The 20360-nt window shown below is 47.7% G+C and overlaps 3 protein-coding genes across 3 annotated transcripts in view; 2 read left to right on the forward strand and 1 right to left on the reverse strand.

Annotated features, from left to right (window-relative positions):
* Positions 1 to 155: 155 nt before the first annotated feature.
* On the forward strand, positions 156 to 4301 carry mix23 (mitochondrial matrix import factor 23). Its single transcript, XM_084485927.1, has 5 exons — positions 156 to 225; positions 3041 to 3166; positions 3289 to 3435; positions 3805 to 3864; positions 4027 to 4301. The coding sequence occupies exons 1-5, from the start codon at positions 175 to 177 to the stop codon at positions 4075 to 4077; spliced, it is 435 nt and encodes a 144-aa protein (XP_084342053.1). The 5' UTR covers positions 156 to 174; the 3' UTR covers positions 4078 to 4301.
* A 1312-nt stretch (positions 4302 to 5613) lies between these two features.
* On the reverse strand, positions 5614 to 14818 carry riok3 (RIO kinase 3 (yeast)). Its single transcript, XM_084485983.1, is given in 14 exon segments — positions 5614 to 6674; positions 7983 to 8096; positions 8340 to 8429; positions 8535 to 8615; positions 9318 to 9477; positions 10008 to 10190; positions 10794 to 10921; positions 11813 to 11956; positions 12140 to 12249; positions 12688 to 12795; positions 13163 to 13179; positions 13181 to 13300; positions 13659 to 13774; positions 14528 to 14818. Coding segments are annotated over 14 exon segments (1521 nt in total). The 5' UTR covers positions 14564 to 14818; the 3' UTR covers positions 5614 to 6560.
* Positions 14819 to 17906: 3088 nt separating this feature from the next.
* LOC311366430 (clavesin-1-like) overlaps positions 17907 to 20360 on the forward strand; it is a gene marked incomplete at both ends in the record, with an annotated part of 4729 nt that continues 2275 nt past the window's right edge. Inside the window, 4 exons of the mRNA XM_084485218.1 lie at positions 17907 to 18005; positions 18403 to 18573; positions 18759 to 18877; positions 19286 to 19460. Of these exons, the coding sequence (XP_084341344.1) occupies positions 17907 to 18005; positions 18403 to 18573; positions 18759 to 18877; positions 19286 to 19460 (564 nt within the window). The remainder of the gene's footprint in view (positions 18006 to 18402; positions 18574 to 18758; positions 18878 to 19285; positions 19461 to 20360) is intronic.

Genomic DNA, 20360 nt, shown 5'->3' on the forward strand with positions numbered 1-20360 from the left:
TTCAAACATTTACGGTAGATCATATAATTACATACATGTACATATATTTAATAAGCCACAAATTATAAACACATAAACGAAGGACTTTAATAATTATAAGATAGGATATAGTGACTAAACTAGGTTTAGGCATTATATTCGGACACCTCGTGAAGGACCCCGGCTGCATTAACCATGGCGGCGCCCAGTGAACCTTTAAACTGTGAGGACTTCTCAATGTTTCAGGTAATAAAATATATATTAGTACCAAAGTCTGATGAAAAGTCTCCTGAAAACATGCACGTAAATGCAGACTTTACGGCCCAGTCGTATCTTTTCCTGAATGAAATATCCTTTATTCTTTATTCTGGAAATCCAATGTTGTGTAACCCGGTCTTAAATTATAAATGTGAAGAAAAGTAATGGTTTTATGGATCATCATTGAAGGCTATCTATAAATACATGTGCGCATACATGTGTTAAAATGTACCCATGAACACCAACGTCATGGTCACGACTATCGTTCTTCAATTTCTCCCTGGTCTAGTTTAAAGGTCCCATGGCATGCTACTTTATGGATGCTTTTATATAGGTGTTAGTGGGCCCCTAATACGGTATTTGAAGACGTTCAAGAAATTCAGCCATGGTGCAGAGTTACAGTTGTGTTTACAGCACTCCGGGTGCTCCGGCAGGAGTCCTGGAGCTCTATATTTATAAGAGACAGCAGAGAGAGGGGTCGTGTTTCCCGAAGCTCCGCTAGACAGTGGCAAAAACTACTTAATTCATCGTTCAGGTCTACTTTATTTTATTTTATTTCATGATCATAATACTTAAGAATATATAGTTTGTTTCTGTCAACCTCAATTGCTCGATTCAACAATACTTTTTGGCCGCCCCTCGGCGGCGGGGCTCCGGCGGACAATCCCGGGCAACAATCCTTTTCTCCTCCATGTCGCGGTTCCCAATTCCTTCTCAACCATGGCCGAGATAACTCCCACTACAAGTCTAGTTGTGGAAATACCAGAGATGTCAGAGAACCCGACACAGTCTAGTCCTTTCACCAAATGGGAGCTTTACGCAAGCTTGCGTTATTGTGTTTTTATTGAGTGTTATGCGCCATAACACCAACAGCAGAACGGTTATCCAAATAACAAAGAAGTGTACAACACTTGCGTTAGTGTGTGTATTCACACGTACACATGTGCTGCTCATTGTCTTTCTCGTTGGCGGGCCAAATTCTCTGGGCGGGCAAAGCAGAGAAAGGGGAGACCCGGCCCCTCATGACTAGCCTAGTCCTAACTAGACCTTTGTACTCATTTCATACTGTTGTGGATTTTGGTCCAGAAAAGGCCGCCGAGACAGGATCGCTTTTAACTCACTTTATTTGGTTAAGGTTATTGGTCTATTGTCTATGAAACAAAAGGAGAGGGATCGTAAATAACACGCGCGGAGCGTCTCAGAGCTTAGCATGCAGGAAGATACGCCGCTGAGAGATTCTGTCTTCCAAAGGCGGAGTCTGAGTTTATGTATCCCAGGTGTTCTTCTTTGGGTTTTCTCACTTCCTGTGTGTGTCCGTTGCTGCCCCTAGTGTAAATGTTTTATAACTTTGTCAATTGTGTTCAGTGCTGCCCTCAGGCGATTAGGAGGGGAAATTACCTCTAAACTATGCTTGGTGCTACTGGATATGGCTATGTGAGAGTATTACAGTAAAAATGTATCGCTAGGGAATATTACAATTAAAAAATGTCACAATACATACCGATGGTCTAGAACTGCTATAGAGACAAACATTGCTCACTTGAAGGCGGGTGCTGTTGAAGTTTAAAACCTATTGGCTCTTCCCAGTGCCACTCCGGATCCGCCTTAACCAATCGCTAACGTTTGGTCGTGACGTATTTCATGCTTAGCAAACTCCTTCACCACTAACGGAGCCAGCTGGAAAATTAAACTTTTCCCGAATCCCGTGGGAAGAAACGCCACAACATCTTCACCACCAACAAAACTAAGCAAAGCCTGTTCCTGCTCCAGCTTTAATTTATGGATATTCGGCAGAGTTTCCACAACAGACCGAATAGCTTCGTTAGCATCTTTCTCCATGGTCTTCCTGCTGCTTCCTGGTATTCGTTTGACTACAAGTGAAACTCGCGCATGACCTGTACGTCACTGTTCTCAGGCCGCGCCTCCTGTTCGCTGATTGGAGGGACAAACTTGAGGGAAAAGAAATCATTCGAACATGCACTACTCCCAGACCGAAGTACTGAAGGGAAATGAATATTGACCAGAAGTACGGAGGCGGGCGGAACCAGGCTACCTCATGACGACATATGGGGCCAAATTCCAAATCGGCGCTTTAATCTTTTCAAAGGCGGAGGGAGCAGGATACCTAGTTTTACACATAACGCCATTTCTAGCCACTGGGGGACCACAGGCAGGCTAGGGGAACTCATATTTATGTTAGCAAACCTCATAAAGGGAGATGTTCATGCCATGGGACCTTTTAAGACGTGGAATTATAGGTGCTCCATGCACCGTGTTGCAAAAGGAAGTCATTGTCCCCGATCTACTTTTATTTTATCTAAAAAACGTACAGAGCAATGTCACTTCTCAAGACGGTAACTGAGTGGTCGTGGTGTTCTGTCTTATCTCTTGTTTTGGATCCCCTCTATAAGAAAAAGAAAGCAGCGAGCTCGGGAATCTGTGTGCCTCAAGGCAGTACAATCAGAGAGATTGAACATTTATTCACATACATAAAGCATGTCTACATTTTGTTCAAGGGAAAATCTCTCACCTGGCGTGTGAGTCCAGACGGCAATCCTCCACCGCTTTAGAACAGCACTGAGAGTCTCAGGGCTAAGGTTAAGGTTAAGGTTAAGTGGGGTCAAATGGACACAAACAAAGAAGTTTAAATTGACCAGCAAAGATGGTAATGATACATGGATGACACAACACATCCTTGATGATAATGCATGGGTGGCTCCCCTGGGAATCAAACCCACTGGCAGTGTTGATGACGCTTAACCAGTTGAGCTTGAAGCGTGTGCGTGTGTGTTTGTGTGTTCAGGATGCCCTGAGGGTGATCCGGACCATCGACGACCGCATCGTCCATTCCCTGAACACGAGTGTCCCCACCGTCTCCTTCTCTGGCAGAGTGGACGCCACTCAGACATGTGAAAAACTCTACCAAACGGTCAGCATGGATATCACTAGAATGATGGGTTTTATTTCAACCTTTATTTCTGTCTGCCTGTCTCTAGATGATTGCCAATGCTATTGTGAAAACGTTTTGCTGCTTTTCATTGCGTTCTGCAGATGATTGAGGCCCATCTGAGCAGAGACAAAGCCATCAAGGCGTGTATAGCCCAAACCTCTGAGGCAATGGGACACTTGAGAGAAGAAAGGACAAAAGATGCTGACAACCTTGCAGTACTTAAACAACTTAGAAAAGAGCAAACCAAGGTAATCCCTCATTCCAACACAAGAGGACACCACAGAGCCAAGGTTGCAACGCAACTGACGAGAGAAGTTAACTCAACCTTCCACATTCGATTTTTTTCAATATCCGCTCATGTTGAGTGAATTGGAGTTGGAGTCTCTAAAAGTCTTTCCTCAGAACCGTAAAGGTTATTGTCTGTTTCAACAAATGGAGTCTGTCCTCCACTAAAATTTGGGGTTCATCTGCTGATGCAAACAACACACTAAAACACCCATTCTGAAATCCATGAGGGCACAATGGCCTTGAAGGAATGACAATCTCACAACATCATCTTGTTCCTACACATAAGAGGTGTTTCTTTCCATTGTTGATCTTTCCTTCTCTCCTTCCAGTTGAAGCTCATGCAGTCAGAGTTGAATGTTGAGGAGGTGATCAATGACAGAAGTCTGAAGGTAACATTCTCTCAAACATATTGAACCATCCATTTAAAATGAATAGGCCATAGCCACTCAGTCAATGTATGACTGTTGTTGAATTCCCTGATGATTTCAGGGGAACTCTTTCACTTTTCGATCCATTTGATTTAATTTATCCTCACTGATTCTTCAATGTAGGTTTTCAATGAAAGATGTAGAACTCACTACACGCCCCCTAAGGTGAAGTGACTTGAGTCCAGAGTTCAGAGAGCTTCCCCAGACCAGCACTATACCCTACAAGACTGGAGCTACTGGGAGTGACTGGAGCCCGTCTGTTCTCCCAGCCCTCCCATCACAGCCCCCCCAATGTGGCCCCTCCTCTCGATCCAGAGAGCTGTTTGGACCCTAACCCTGTACTGCGATCCGTTGTATGAAAAATTGATTTATTTTATATAAATATATACATAATTAAATGCCTTCCAGCGCTTTCTGTGATATAAGCCCCCTCCTCCAGAAATGATGATGATGATGAAGAAGATGGAGGTAGAATTGTTCGGTTTTTTAAAAGAGACATGACATGTCATCGCCATCATCATACCATTGGAGGAATAACCTTTGAAGTGGAATTGATCACAATAATCCATCCCCCTCCCACCCTTAGGCTCATCCCCTCATATCAAACTGATCTACAGTCTGTAAATATTAAGGACTGGTCAGAGGATGCTTGCCTGTCTGGACTGCACAGACTGGGATATGTTTAAGGACTCATGGGGCCTCTACGGATTCTCTTTTTTTGCATAGGAAATTTACTTTCCTAAGGAGATGACCCGGAAGTACTTGGAGGAAAGATGGTTTGAATTCTAAAAATGCTTAGGAAAGGAGCCTCGATGCATCCTTTAAGCCTCCTTTAGCAAAGGTTACTCCTGACCAACCTTTACGAAAGGAAAGGAGATATTGGTATCCCATAATCCTTTACGGCGGCAATATAAAAAAAAACACCACGACGAAGTTTACCGACTACGCGAAGACGCATGAAAGACGCGGTAAAGCAGAAGAAGAGAAGAAAATAAAATTGATAATAATGGATACCAATTCCAGAAACATACTTATTTGAATCTAAATGAATTCATTTTATGCTGGTTAGTAAGCACATAATATACACCATAAGAAAAGAAAATGCCAACTTCACATTTAAGCAAGACTACTGGGGGCAGGTCATCCCTATGTTCCCTGGGTCCTATGTTCCCCGCTTTGTATTAAATTACTTAAAGGGGGAGAAGTGTTTTAGACTGAATTAGTGTTGCACTCATTTATATCCGGCACCCTGAATACTTCAGAACAAAGGATGGATTGAATAATTGAAGTGATATATAGGCCTACACAAACAAATCATAAGTCAAAACAGGCTACATTTGACAGAATTATAAAAGGTATAAGTAATAAAGTTAATATGAAGAGCCGTTTGGGAGCCAAAAGAGCTGGCTCTTGTTGGTGAGCCGATCCAAATGATCCGGATCACTAAAAAGAGCCGTAATTCCCATGACTACTGAGCTGTAACCAGAGGGCCTGTGAAGTGAGGGCGGTAATAATGACATTAAGGTCCCAATGCAGATTGGGATGTTAAAAACTTTTTCTTGTGCTCATTTAATTTTCTACCACACACCAAGCTAGGATGAAATTAATGTTACTTAACAATACAAATATATTAATTAAGACAATGCAGTAATAAGCAGCCTTACGTTACAACACACTGAAGTCTGATAAGATCTGCTGTTTACACACAGAGACAGTCAAAGTCTTTATTTTACTTTAAAGATGTTCACTTGGTTTCATGAAGGTGACAATGAAACACTCACAATAGACAGACTTCCTATTATATCAGCCAAATAATGTTACAATATCATCAAATTTTGTTTTTATGAAGGCCGAAAGGTTTGACCTTCAGGTTACAATCCATCTCAGCCCTCATGTTAACCAATGGTGGACTGGGACAAGAACTGACCCGCACCATCTTCATTTTTATCCAACCAAAAGCTTCAATTGCAATACCTAAAAAAAAAAGTCCCCAGAAGGTTGTGCAGAGAGCCACGCCCCACTAGAAGCTCTGCCTGGTCCCAGCGGACCACATGGGGACTGAATGTTAACTACCGCAACACAACAGAGGTTATGGTCGCACAACGCCCCCCGCCTCAACATACACACATGCTAGTCACACAGGCTTCTGTGGACGTTTGAAGATATCAATCACAACACATGTTCAGAGCTGCAGCCTCCTTCTCCCTGAGTAAGGCTGCTGATGTGGGAGGGAGGGATACTGAATTTGAAAATATAAATGGAAAATTGCACACACTGGAAATAGAAGCTCATGCAGACTATATACTCTCTAGGGTCCTCTAGGGGGGCAGAGATGGAAGAGGACAATAAGAGGATGATAGAAGGAGGATGTGATTGACCCATGATTCCATGCCCTCTGTCTGGTCTCAACTCTGGGCAGTGGAGACAGAAGGGCCCCTGAACTAACCAGGGACCTGTTGAGTTCCCCTGGGGCCCCTCTGGCGCCTCCTGGGGTCGTACAGGGTGGGGTCCAGGTGGTCCCACCCGGATTTCTTTTTTTGGTTCTCTTCAAAGTGGACGAGGGGGAGGTGCGGTGACCTCTGACCTCGGGGGTCTCCTCGTGGCGTGTGGGTGTGGCGGTGCTGTTCTCAGCGACGGGACAGGGGGGGTGGGGGGTGTTAGTCATCTGCGGCATGTTTTAACGGAGGACTTCCATCCCACGAGGACACAGGAAAGGTCTTCTTCCCCCGCTTCTGGACGTGGTCCTCGTTACGCCTCTCCAGCGCCTCGATCTGAGGGACAAACTGAGATCATCAAACTCCACAACATGGGATCATCTCACACAACAACATGGGATCATCTCACACCACAACATGGGATCATCTCACTCCACAACATGGGATCATCTCACACCACAACATGGGATCATCTCACACCACAACATGGGATCATCTCACACCACAACATGGGATCATCTCACACCACAACATGGGATCATCTCACACCACAACATGGGATCATCTCACACCACAACATGGGATCATCTCACACCACAACATGGGATCATCTCACACCACAACATGGGATCATCTCACACCACAACATGGGATCATCTCACACCACAACATGGGATCATCCAACACCACAACATGGGATCATCTCACACCACAACATGGGATCATCTCACACAACAACATGGGATCATCTCACTCCACAACATGGGATCATCTCACACCACAACATGGGATCATCTCACTCCACAACATGGGATCATCTCACACCACAACATGGGATCATCTCACTCCACAACATGGGATCATCTCACACCACAACATGGGATCATCTCACACCACAACATGGGATCATCTCACACAACAACATGGGATCATCTCACACCACAACATGGGATCATCTCACACCACAACATGGGATCATCTCACACAACAACATGGGATCATCTCACACAACAACATGGGTCTCCCATGGGATCATATAAATGGTTACGAAGATATGAAATTATACATATGGTTATGGAGATATGAAATTAGCCAGTGAGATATATATGGTTATAGAGAGATGAAATTACCCATATCGTGATATATATGGTTATGGAGATATGATGACCCATATTGTGATATATATGGTTAGAGATATGAAATGACCCACATAATGACAGAGGATTTGTCTGTATCTCTCAGATGTTCATAAAAGGAAGCCATCACTCCATGTTGAAGTCATGATACCGAAGGTAGGATGGTAGGGCTCTAGTCATCTCTCATGATACGACTGTAGGATGGTAGGGCTCTAGTCATCTCTAATGATACAACCGTAGGATGGTAGGGCTCTAGTCATCTCTCATGATACGACCGTAGGATGGTAGGGCTCTAGTCATCTCTAATGGTACGACCGTAGGATGGTAGGGCTCTAGTCATCTCTCATGGTACGACTGTAGGATGGTAGGGCTCTAGTCATCTCTCATGATACGACCGTAGGATGGTAGGGCTCTGGCAGTCCTCATGTTCCTTATGTCCCCAAGCGGACAACACCCAACAATAGGGGCCACCAGCATGGAGAGCTGAAGGTGCTCCTAGGTGTTGTACCTGAGCTAAGAACTCCGCCTCGTCCTCTTCGTTGATGGTGAGATTGAGTCCCGTCACACAGTTGAACAGCTCGTACACACTCATCGCCTCGACCACGCCCCTCTTCTGGAAGAACTGGACACACACACACACACACACACACACACACACACACACACACACACACACACACACACACACACACACACACACACACACACACACACACACACACACACACACACACACACACACTTTGCCATTTAACATTGAAACTGGTAGTTAAGGGGCTAATTATCGTGAGGCATGAATGTAGACCATCAATCACACCTCACTGAATAAGATGATAAATGTCAACCAATCAAAAGAGGGCGTTACCGTAGAAACATTTGTGCAGTCTCTGAAGAGGAACTGGAGTCCATGAGGATGGCTGGGCTCCACAGACTGACTGACGTCAATCAGCCACACCTAACACACGCACGCACACTTAGAGAGCGGCCAGGGGACGAGGCGGGACGCATGGGGAACCCTAACCCTCTAACCCTAACCCCCTAACCCTGCAGCTGAACCTACCTGGCCCTGGTGCCAGAGCATGTTGTATTCACTGAGGTCGGCGTGGACCAGGTTGCACTCCTGGTACAGCTGCTGCATCATCTGGAGGGAAGAGAGCGGCAGAGTCATCCTCCTCGTGTTCGGTCTGAGGAGCAGAATACTTAGGAAGGTCTGGCCCAACTCTCCCCCTTCCCCTAGATTTGAGCCCTAACCCTAGATTTGAGCCCTAACCCTACATTTTGCACGTTCCCGCGAAGGGGTAGGGTGTCCCAATACTTAGGGGAGTAAGGGGAAGTGCCAATTTTCCCTTAAAATCAACCCTTGAATGCTAGCCAGCTCGGGAGCTGACTTGCAGCTAAGGGCACTCAAAGCAAGTGTTCTTGTTAAGGGGAGAGAAATGGGACTGGGCCTAAGTCTTACTACTTTAAGTATTTACTATTTATTTACTATTTATATTATATATTGTGTATGTACTATTTATTTACTATTTAGTATTTACTACACTCCTAAGTCTTAGCCCTACCAGCCCTCCCAGAGCAGGATAGCCCCTACCTGCTCATTAAGCCGAGCTGAGTCCATCCTAACCTTAACCTTAACCTTAACCATCTCCCTTCAGGCCTTAGCCCAAACAGCGGACCGTTAGCCTTAGCCCAGACAGCCGACCGTTAGCATTAGCCCTAGTTCTGCCTCGTGGAACCTTTGCTCATGGGTAGAGCTTGAATAAGATTTCTTGAATGAAGAGATTCTACTAGAGGAGCAGGTAGTAGTGAATCATAGTAAGGTGGTGCTATTGGGCATACTGACCTGTAGGACCTGGTAGTACGCAGTCTTCATGTCTGCTGCACCCAGCATGGTGTCCTTGAGTTTGGGTGCGGGGACGTGGTCTTTACCAATGAAGGACAACACTAGGATGTGTTTCCTCAACAGGGCCACCTCTGGACAGGGGATCCCAGCCTTCTTCATTCTGAGAGGGAGGGAGGGGAGGAAGGGGCGGGAGGGAGGGACGAGAGGGAGGGACGAGAGGGAGGGAGGGACAAGAGGGAGAGAGGGAGGGAGGGACAAGAGGAAGGGAGGGACAAGAGGAAGAGAGGGAGGGAGGGACAAGAGGGAGGGAGGAGAGGAAGGGGAGGGAGGAAGGGACAAGAGGGAGGGAGTGACAAGAGAGAGGGAGGGACCAGAGGGGGGGGGACCAGAGTGAGGGGGGGACCAGAGTGAGGGGGGGACCAGAGTGAGGGGGGGACCAGAGTGAGGGGGGGACCAGAGGCAGGGACGAGAAGAAGGGAGGGACGAGAGGGAGAGGGGGATGGAGGGGAGGGACCAGAGGGAGGGAGGGACAAGAGGGAGGGAGGGATGGGATATGAGAGAGGAACAGTCTTCAGAGAGTTTATTTATGAGCAGTATTGGTAAAAGCTGAAGAAACATGGACTGATGCAGTATTAGTAGAATGAATACACAGCGTGGGTAGTGTCAGTGGCAGTACATCACCACCACTACCTGGCCAGGTTGTGCATCTCCTTCTCTGCCCACAGTCGGATGATCTTCCGTGGGTTGAGTTTGCTGAAGCGGTCCTTGAAGCGGTAGTCGTCTTTAATGTAGCGGTCCCGGTTCTTGAACTCATTCAGCGTGGTTTTGAACACCTTCAGCACCACCTCGTCTGGCACGGGCTGCTCCTCCAGCCTGGACACACACAGAACCAGGCTGATGACAGTCCTCCAGCCTGGACACACACAGAACCAGGCTGATGACAGTCCTCCAGCCTGGACACACACAGAACCAGGCTGATGACAGTCCTCCTCCAGCCTGGACACACACAGAACCAGGCTGATGACAGTCCTCCAGCCTGGACACACACAGAACCAGGCTGATGACAGTCCTCCAGCCTGGACACACACAGAACCAGGCTGATGACAGTCCTCCTCCAGCCTGGACACACTCAGAACCAGGCTGATGACAGTCCTCCAGCCTGGACACACACAGAACCAGGCTGATGACAGTCCTCCTCCAGGGGACTACAGGAGGACTAGTGCTGGCTGACTGTGTGTCTGCCTATTACAAGCCTCAATTGCCCCGCCTCCAGCAACGTGATTGGTCGAAATCCTGTCACCCCCAGACTGGTCTGCATCAAACTGTAGATATGAATCTAAAGTCTGAGTAGTGGACTAAACCCCTCCTTAGTGTGGCTAGACTCACTGGGAGTCTTTTTGGATTAAGTCTGATCAATGAACACATAGTAAGATGGAAGACATGGGGGAGTTGAAGCCCGTCTCTCTGCTCACGTACATCCCTCCGTTGGCGTGGAACACTACCGACTCCTTGCCGGTGCTGATGCAGCCGTTGATGCGCTCCAACGTGCCGGCACTCACCATCTTGTACATCAATAGACGGGTGCGGGGGTCAACTGCTTGCTCCTGGAGGAGAGAGAGAGAGACACAGACGGAGACACAGAGAGAGACAGAGACAGAGAGAGAGAGAGAGGGGGATGTTTATTTGTGGAAATGTGTTCCAGACCAAGAAGGGACCAAACCAAACATCCATCCTTTCTTTGGGTGATGTTGTTGCGTCTGTGCAGTCCGAGTGCAGGTCATCTCTCTGTGATGGTTCGTCTGTGAGGTGCAGTCCTAGTGCAGGTCATGTCTCTGTGATATGTTTGTTTGTATCTCTCTGTGTTGGTTTGTGTGTATCTCTCTGGAGGGTTTGTGTGTATCTCTCTGATGGTTGGTGTGTATCTCTCTGATGGTTGGTGTGTATCTCTCTGATGGTTGGTGTGTATCTCTCTGATGGTTGGTGTGTATCTCTCTGATGGTTGGTGTGTATCTCTCTGATGGTTGGTGTGTATCTCTCTGATGGTTTGTGTGTATCTCTCTGATGGTTGGTGTGTATCTCTCTGATGGTTGGTGTGTATCTCTCCGTGTATCTCTCTGATGGTTGGTGTGTATCTCGCTGATGGTTGGTGTGTATCTCTCTGATGGTTGGTGTGTATCTCGCTGATGGTTGGTGTGTATCTCTCTGATGGTTGGTGTGTATCTCTCTGATGGTTGGTGTGTATCTCTCTGATGGTTTGTGTGTATCTCTCTGATGGTTGGTGTGTATCTCTCTGATGGTTGGTGTGTATCTCTCTGATGGTTGGTGTGTATCTCTCTGATGGTTGGTGTGTATCTCTCTGATGGTTGGTGTGTATCTCTCTGATGGTTGGTGTGTATCTCTCTGATGGTTGGTGTGTATCTCTCTGATGGTTGGTGTGTATCTCGCTGATGGTTGGTGTGTATCTCTCTGATGGTTGGTGTGTGATGTGGCCTCACTGCGGTGGAGTGCTCCTTCTTGTCGTGCAGCCTGGCACTTCGCCGCTGCTCGCTGTGGCAGTGCTGCTTCAGGGAGTTGAACACCTGGTTGGACAGTTTCAGGTCCATGCCCAGCCCGTCGCCCACCATCACCTCCGGAGCAAACTGAAGAACAAGAACCAGGGGGTGAGAGCAGCCCAAACTGAACAGAACAAGAACCAAACAGGGAACAGGAGAGAGGAACGTGGAGAGCAGAGAGAGGAAAGACAGCTGAAAAATGCATCATCTGCCCAAACGTTTGTATATGGCTGACACAAAGACAGAAGGGATGTTTGGTGGATCTCTTACATTGTCCATGCGGGCAGTGTTCTTGCGTCCACACAGCACCTCATCGTGTTTGGTGGTGATGTTTTTTCCTTTCCCTGTGAAGCCCTTGCGTGGCGTCACCTGAGGCTTATCTGGAGGGGCAGGGGGGGAGGGTGGACAGTGAACCACAGCAGAGAGAGCCCATTCATTGCATTTCTTCACCAAATATGAGCAGTTCCTTTACAGCTGGAAATACCCTGGAAGGAACGTCTTGGAAACAAATTACATGTTCCTCAGATTACATATCAGACAAATACATGAAAGACACGCTTTTGTCAGAACGTCAGGAGTAAGGAATATTATATAGTTTTATGATACAGTAGTATCCATCATTGGACAGTATTTTACATCCTAGACTATGGTTGTAAAGAAGAATAAACTAAATCATGAATACATGAAATAAGTTATGAGGATTAGGAGCAGGAACCGTCTTCTGAATGAACAACGTGGGTCTTTAAAGAAGAACGCGCCCTAACCTAATCAAACTCTGAGACCAGGGTGAGTGAGACGGGAGGCAGGGGGACGCTCACCGGGCTTGTAGGGGTCATCCCGTGTGTCCTGCCAGTCCACCTCATCCTCGGAGCTCTCACTGCCGTCATAGGGATGGGCCGTGCGGTAGTTCTCAAAGGAGATGGACACTGGACACACAAACACAACCGGTCATGTTGGACCTGCTCCACACGGCCCCCGCGCTGACCTTCCTCCAGCAGCAGCCCCATGGGTTAACCCACAGACTACAGCGGTCACTTTTGAAAAAAATCCCCCAAAAAGTTTGAACGAATATCGAATATCAAGCAATGTATTCAAATATATTTGAATATATTTGAATATCTACGAGGCCCCGCCCCCCCCCCCCCCCCCCAAAAAAAAAAACTGTAACGGAGATTCAACCACAAATGTATTATGTGACAAGGGGAGACATAAACAGGATTTAGGCCATATCCTTTTGAAACAGGTTATCAACTTAATGGACACGTTATCAAAACAGCGTCTTGTGTGGGTAACCTTTGCTCTCCCCGTTGTCGCTCCTCTCGGCGGAGCTGGGTGTCACACTCGCGGTCGTACTGCATCTGCAGCAGCCGGGCCAGCATCATATCGCTGTTGGTGTCAGTCTCCTCACCTGACAGGAGACTCACCTCAGGACTGGAGAGGAGGAGAGAGGAGAGAGGAACAGGAGAGAGGGAACAGGAGAGAGGATGAGAGGGAACAGGAGAGAGGAGAGAGGGAACAGGAGAGAGGAGAGATGGGAACAGGAGAGAGGAGACAGGAGAAAGGAGAGGGAACAGGAAGAGGAGAGAGGAGACAGGATAGAGGAGAGTGGAGAAAGGAAAGAGGAGACAGGAGAGGGTAGATAGGAGACATGAGAGTGGAAAGGAGGGCTCTGATGTTATTTTTTTCAAACAGGGAATCTACTCCAACTATGAAGGACTTTGTGACAGGTTATCTTCTGACACGTGTAGTCGGTCCACGGATGACATGAGCTATGGTCGTAGGGACCTACTCTGTCAGCGTGGGGAAGGCCTTGTTCTCCTCCTCCAGCTGCCTGGCCAGCTCCTCGCTCATGACATCAGACAGAGAGCAGGATGGCACCGCAGGGGGGCCCCCGCCCCAGGGGCTCTGATGAACACACACACACACACACACACACACACACACACACACACACACACACACACACACACACACACACACACTTTGTCAATGAACTAAACGTGTCTGGGCATGTTCAGATGATGACGTCATCTCCCAAGGTCGAAGCAACACACCACGATGACGTCAGAGACCACATGACCCAAGTTTAGCATATATCATAGAGTGTAATTGTTAACACCTATAAGGTAAAGTAATGTAATGTACCCTTACTGTAAAGCGTTACCGTGCCAACAGAGCCGGCAGAAATGTCCCCCCACGGGACAGTCACACGGGACAGTCCCCCCACGGGACAGTGACAGACTCCTCACGGGACTGGCCCCCCACAGGACAGTGACAGACCCCCAGGCCCCCCACAGGACAGTGACAGACCCCCTATGGGACATTGGGGGTCTCTGAAGTCCTTCCTATCTGGTCCTCGTAAGGTCTTACCTTGGGGGTCTCTGAAGTCCTTCCTATCTGGTCCTCGTAAGGTCTTACCTTGGGGGTCTCTGAAGTCCTTCCTATCTGGTCCTCGTAAGGTCTTACCTTGGGGGTCTCTGAAGTCCTTCCTATCTGGTCCTCGTAAGGTCTTACCTTGGGGGTCTCTGAAGTCCTTCCTATCTGGTCCTCGTAAGGTCTTACCTTGGGGGTCTCTGAAGTCCTTCCTATCTGGTCCTCGTAAGGTCTTACCTTGGGGGTCTCTGAAGTCCTTCCTATCTGGTCCTCGTAAGGTCTTACCTTGGGGGTCTCTGAAGTCCTTCCTATCTGGTCCATGGTGAGCGTGTCGAATGTGCGCCGGAGAAATTAATGTTGGCTAGCTTGCTAGCTGACGAGCTACAGCGGGACTCGTTTAGTATAGAGGAAAGGTTAACCGATGTGTCACCGCTAGTATCGATGACAAGGGAAGTCGATAAATACTAAAATACAAAATAGATTTGAGGTAGTAAATCCGGAAGGAGAATTAAAGGTTTTGAAGAGGGAATTGACTTCTCACTGCAGACAGTCTCCACCGGAAGAAGAACCATTCGACCTCCGGCCATAGCTGACGTCATTCATTCTCTCTTGGGGGCGGAGCCACTACTGCTAATTAATCTCATGGCCGATTTTATTAATCGGACCTTTGATCATTTTGAACATAGAACGTAGAAAAATCGCAAAAATAATCATAATTTTCAATGATCAGAATTGTAACAAATGTAACACCCCTCCCCAGACACACACACACACACACACACACACACACACACACACACACACACACACACACACAAAAAAAAAATATATATATATATAGTAGCCTGTTATATACATAAAATGAAGATTGATTGTGCACTGGGATTACAATATTTATCTAATATGTGTATATACACACACACACACACACACACATATACATATATATATATATATATACATATATATATATATATATATATATATATATATATATATATGTATGTAGAGAGAAAGAGAGAGAGAGAGGAGAGAGAGAGAGAGAGAGAGAGAGAGAGAGAGAGAGAGAGAGAGAGAGAGAGAGAGAGAGAGAGAGATACAGATATATGTCTATAGATATATTGGTACGTATATATAATCTACAAATGGCCTTTCGCTATAATAAAATGCCTTCCCCTGATGATAATAATATGCTCTCCTCAGTACAGCTAGCATCTCGGTGCCGCGTGAACGCGCATCCCGTCAGTTGTCACAGACGGATGGAGCATCTTTGTGGAGGAGAGCGACGTCCGTTGTCACGAGCATAAAGCATAGTATTTTACCATCCCGTCGGACTGAGGACAATGCAGGGACCGAGGATACTCTGATTTGGTGCTATTATTTTCGCTGTATGGACAAAGGGCTATCTATTTGCTCCTTTATCGTGTGTCGGGAATGTGTATGTGAGTCCGCTGGATACCGATGGCCACCCCCGTCCCCAGCAGCATCAGCACCACCGTCTGCGGCCCGTCAGGCCGGCGCGTCAATCCACGGCGCTTATTTCACCAGCAGCGAGCCGGGCTGTAGCACCGGGTGAGTAGCTGGTCTCCACAGGATCACCGGTCCGTCTCACAGGACCGCCGGTCCACATCACAGGACCGCCAGCAGACCTTCTGCGGGTAATAACGTGTGTTAGTGGGTCTGTGTTTGCATTGACCGGTGGACAGACGGTGGGTCGCTGGGCGTCATCTCATTAGTAATCTGACGCCAGATGGGGGCCAGATCGGGACAGGTGTTGGCCGGGTGGGGTGGGGGGGGGGGGGAACCCAACACGTCCATGTTGGGTTCCCTGTCTACTAAGACGAGCTGGAAAAGGGAGCGCGTCCACCGTGCAGGGAGCCTCGGTCCTCTGCTACAGCATGCTAACCCGACAGAATAGGTCTGCTCACGCGCGCATTTGGTAATAAAAGACAAAGATCAAACAGGGTCAAATAGGGCAGAAGGATAAATGAAAAGGGGGTAGGGTTTGATGATGCGCGTTACCTGCGGAGCATGAAGGTGGAGCGGGTTAAAGCTGGTGGAGGTCCTCTGAATGATGTCAGGCTCTTTAACCGTCACTTGCTACTCTCACACATCTCTGAACGAACACAGACAACATGGACAGTAATTCATAGCACTGTTCTCATTCATATTATATCAGCTATAATGAAATATAATGGTGATGTGGTGTTACCCCTTCTATGCAACTAACGACTCAATCGGAGCGAAAAGTGCCTTTCACAAGGGCATGTCAATGTTGTCCATGTCTGAGCCCGCAACATATCATAGAGCTATAGGTCTAGACACCAAGACCAATCTGCACCTTCTACTGCACATGCTCTGCTGTTATGACCAGGAGCTACCATGAGACGTTTTCTTTGAAGTCATCTGTTTGGTAGCTTCTCATATTGGTTGGTTTTTCATCATTCCACACTTGTATTTGGTCTGAAATACCAATTATTAATTAATCTCTGTTCTGTTCTGTTCTCTCCTCCATCCACTCTTCTCCTCTCCTGTACTTTCTTCTCTCTCCTCTCCTCATCCCCCCCCCCCCCCCCTCTCTCTCTCTCTCTCTCTCTCTCTCTCTATCTCCTCTCCTCATCCCCCCCCCCCCCTCTCTCTCTCTCTCTCTCTCTCTCTCTCTCTCTCTCTCTCTATCTCTCTCTCTCTCTCTCTATCTCCTCTCCTCTCCCCCCCCCTCTCTCTCCTCTCCCTTTCTCCTCCCAGGCTGAGAGGACCTCCACTTTGGAAAGTATTGCCTTAGATGACTTCTGACAAAGGGATGGGATACAAGAGGGCTTAACCAATGCAGTAGTTACCAAGGCCAACCCAAAATGTAAATCCTAGATTCATCTGACTTCAAACCAGTGGAGGAGCTGTCATGAGGAGCAGAAGGATACTGCCACAGCTAATTTAAATTCAGTCAAAGGAGCAGGATATTAATATTGATGGTATTGTTCCTCCTGTATCTTTTATACATTCATCTACTTCCTTTTCATCCACATTTGAGATACACCAAACCAATCAACCACCTAGAGAAGACCTGAAGCCTCCCTGGAAACCTAGTATGTACAAGAAGACAGCGATTAAGATTGTTTCCTTGTAAGAATGTGGAGATGCAGAGAAAATAGTTCAAACCGATATCTGTAGAGCCAGAGTCCTGTTCTAGCCAACGAAACCCCAAACAGACTGTTCCTACGGGAGCCTCTCTGTAGTTCACATCTCTCTACTCTGTAAGGCAAAGGGTTCTGACATTATCTCCTTGCTTTGTCAACTGGCCCATGAGGAGCTCGACATCGAACCAGGATCACGTTCTCAAAGTGTTTCTCCGTCCTACTGTGATGTAGAAGTACGATAGGTTCACAGGACAGCAAGCAGGAATGTTTGTCGACTGAACAGAGGGCATCTGAATAGAGGCAAGGTGCAATCAGCTAAGACAAAGACAAGGAACCTCTGGAGCATTGAGACGGAGGGGAAACAAAACCAGGATCACTTTGGAAACCATTCAGAGGACTCAATCCAATAAAGGGGGAAGGAACAGTGGAACTACATTGTCTCTATTGAAGAGGGGATTCCTGACCTCTGAACTCATCCAGCCACAGACTTCAGACAGTGGCACCGAAGTGAACCAGAATCACGTTCCAAGATGAGCCACCTGCACGCGGGTCTGAGTCCTGAGACCACGGAGAAGGCCCGCCTAGAGCTGAACGAGAACCCGGATATGCTGCACCAGGACATCCAGCAGGTACCAGACACACCATGATGCTTTCCATTCAATCTCCATCAGACTCATTCACAGCTAACTCAGTAGCTAGCTAGATTTCCATTGTATTCTCTGACAAATTCTAAGAGTGACCCATTGATTTGATAGCTTGTGATCATAGCATAGCCTAGCATAGCCTACCATACCACCGGACCCGTCACCATGTATCTCATAAATCATATCTAAGCAGGTAGCAAGGATCATTTGCAGAGGTAGCATCGTTGGTTTTAGTTGGGGTGACTCCATCACTTCTGTAGCTTTCCTCTCGTGGCCGTCTCGTGGACGTGCTTTCAGCCAGAGGCTCCAACCATGGGAACATATATTGTAACAGTGTCCTCCCATGGGCCTGTACTGTGTACTGAGCATGTCGGAACCCTAGGTACGAGATATGATCGTGACCCGGCCCGACATCGGCTTCCTGCGGACCGACGATGACTTCATCCTGCGCTTCCTGCGAGCCAGGAAGTTCGACCAGGCCGAGACGTTCCGACTGCTGGCCCAGTACTTCCAGTTCCGCCAGCAGAACCTGGACATGTTTCAGAGCTTCAAGGTCTGTGGGTCCGCTGGGTACAGTTCACATCACCACATTGTGATGTGTTTAAAATGTTAAATGTGCGTGTGTGTGTGTGTATGTTAATCAAACCATCAAGGGTATTCATGTATTTATGTGTGTATAAGTGTGCAGTAACATGATACCTAAATGTGTGTGTATGTGTGTATGTTTGTGTGTGTCAGGTGGATGACCCGGGTATCAAACGGGCACTGATGGACGGGTTCCCTGGGGTCCTAGAGACCCCAGACCAACACGGCCGCAAAATACTCATCCTATTCGCCTCCAACTGGGACCAGGGCAGGTAGGACCAGACACACACACACACACACACACACACACACACACACACACACACATACACACACACACACACACACACACACACACACACACACACACACACACACACACATACACACACACACATACACACACACACACACACACACACACACACACACACACATACACACACACACACACACACACACATGCACACACACACACACACATACACACACACACACACACACACAAGACAATACTCAAATAACATCTCACTAAACTATTTATCTGTAATCTTCCTTCTTCCTCTCCTTCTCGCTTCCACATCACATTCTTCTTCTCACCCAATATCCTGTCTCTCCTCCTCACCAACCCTGACCCTTCTCCATCTCTTCTCCATCTCTCTCCCCTTTCCCCGGCTCAGGAACTCCTTCACGGACATCTTGCGAGCCATCCTGCTCTCCCTGGAGGTGCTGATCGAGAACCCGGAGCTCCAGATCAACGGCTTCATCCTCATCATCGACTGGAGCAACTTCTCCTTCAAGCAGGCCTCCAAGCTCACGCCCAACATCCTGAAGCTGGCCATCGAAGGCCTCCAGGTAACATCTAGAACAACCTCCTGAAGCTGGCCATCCAAGGCCTCCAGGTAACATCTAGAACAACCTCCTGAAGCTGGCCATCCAAGGCCTCCAGGTAACATCTAGAACAACCTCCTGAAGCTGGCCATCCAAGGCCTCCAGGTAACATCTAGAACAACCTCCTGAAGCTGGCCATCCAAGGCCTCCAGGTAACATCTAGAACAACCTCCTGAAGCTGGCCATCCAAGGCCTCCAGGTAACATCTAGAACAACCTCCTGAAGCTGGCCATCCAAGGCCTCCAGGTAACATCTAGAACAACCTCCTGAAGCTGGCCATCCAAGGCCTCCAGGTAACATCTAGAACAACCTCCTGAAGCTGGCCATCCAAGGCCTCCAGGTAACATCTAGAACAACCTCCTGAAGCTGGCCATCCAAGGCCTCCAGGTAACATCTAGAGCAACCTCCTGAAGCTGGCCATCCAAGGCCTCCAGGTAACATCTAGAACAACCTCCTGAAGCTGGCCATCCAAGGCCTCCAGGTAACATCTAGAACAACCTCCTGAAGCTGGCCATCCAAGGCCTCCAGGTAACATCTAGAACAACCTCCTGAAGCTGGCCATCCAAGGCCTCCAGGTAACATCTAGAACAACCTCCTGAAGCTGGCCATCCAAGGCCTCCAGGTAACATCTAGAACAACCTCCTGAAGCTGGCCATCCAAGGCCTCCAGGTAACATCTAGAACAACCTCCTGAAGCTGGCCATCCAAGGCCTCCAGGTAACTCGGTCACCTCTGGGTAAAGCGACGACTTCCATAAAGAGTTAGTTCTGATGCATTGGCGATTTGCTTCAAGGGACGGCCAATAGGATCTCAACAGTGTAACGTATTACAGGATGTATTCACACCTACCAATCACCTGGTCAGG

The sequence above is a fragment of the Micromesistius poutassou genome (assembly GCF_964030765.1).
Source record: "Micromesistius poutassou genome assembly, chromosome: 21".
Classification (NCBI taxonomy): Eukaryota; Metazoa; Chordata; class Actinopteri; order Gadiformes; family Gadidae; genus Micromesistius; species Micromesistius poutassou.

Coding starts and splice junctions, on each gene's coding strand:
- mix23 (XM_084485927.1), top strand. CDS start 175: ATGGCGGCGCCCAGTGAACCTTTAAACTGTGAGGACTTCTCAATGTTT. Junction 3,167..3,288: donor GTGAAAAACTCTACCAAACG/GTCAGCATGGAT, acceptor TGCGTTCTGCAG/ATGATTGAGGCCCATCTGAG. Junction 3,436..3,804: donor TTAGAAAAGAGCAAACCAAG/GTAATCCCTCAT, acceptor CTCTCCTTCCAG/TTGAAGCTCATGCAGTCAGA.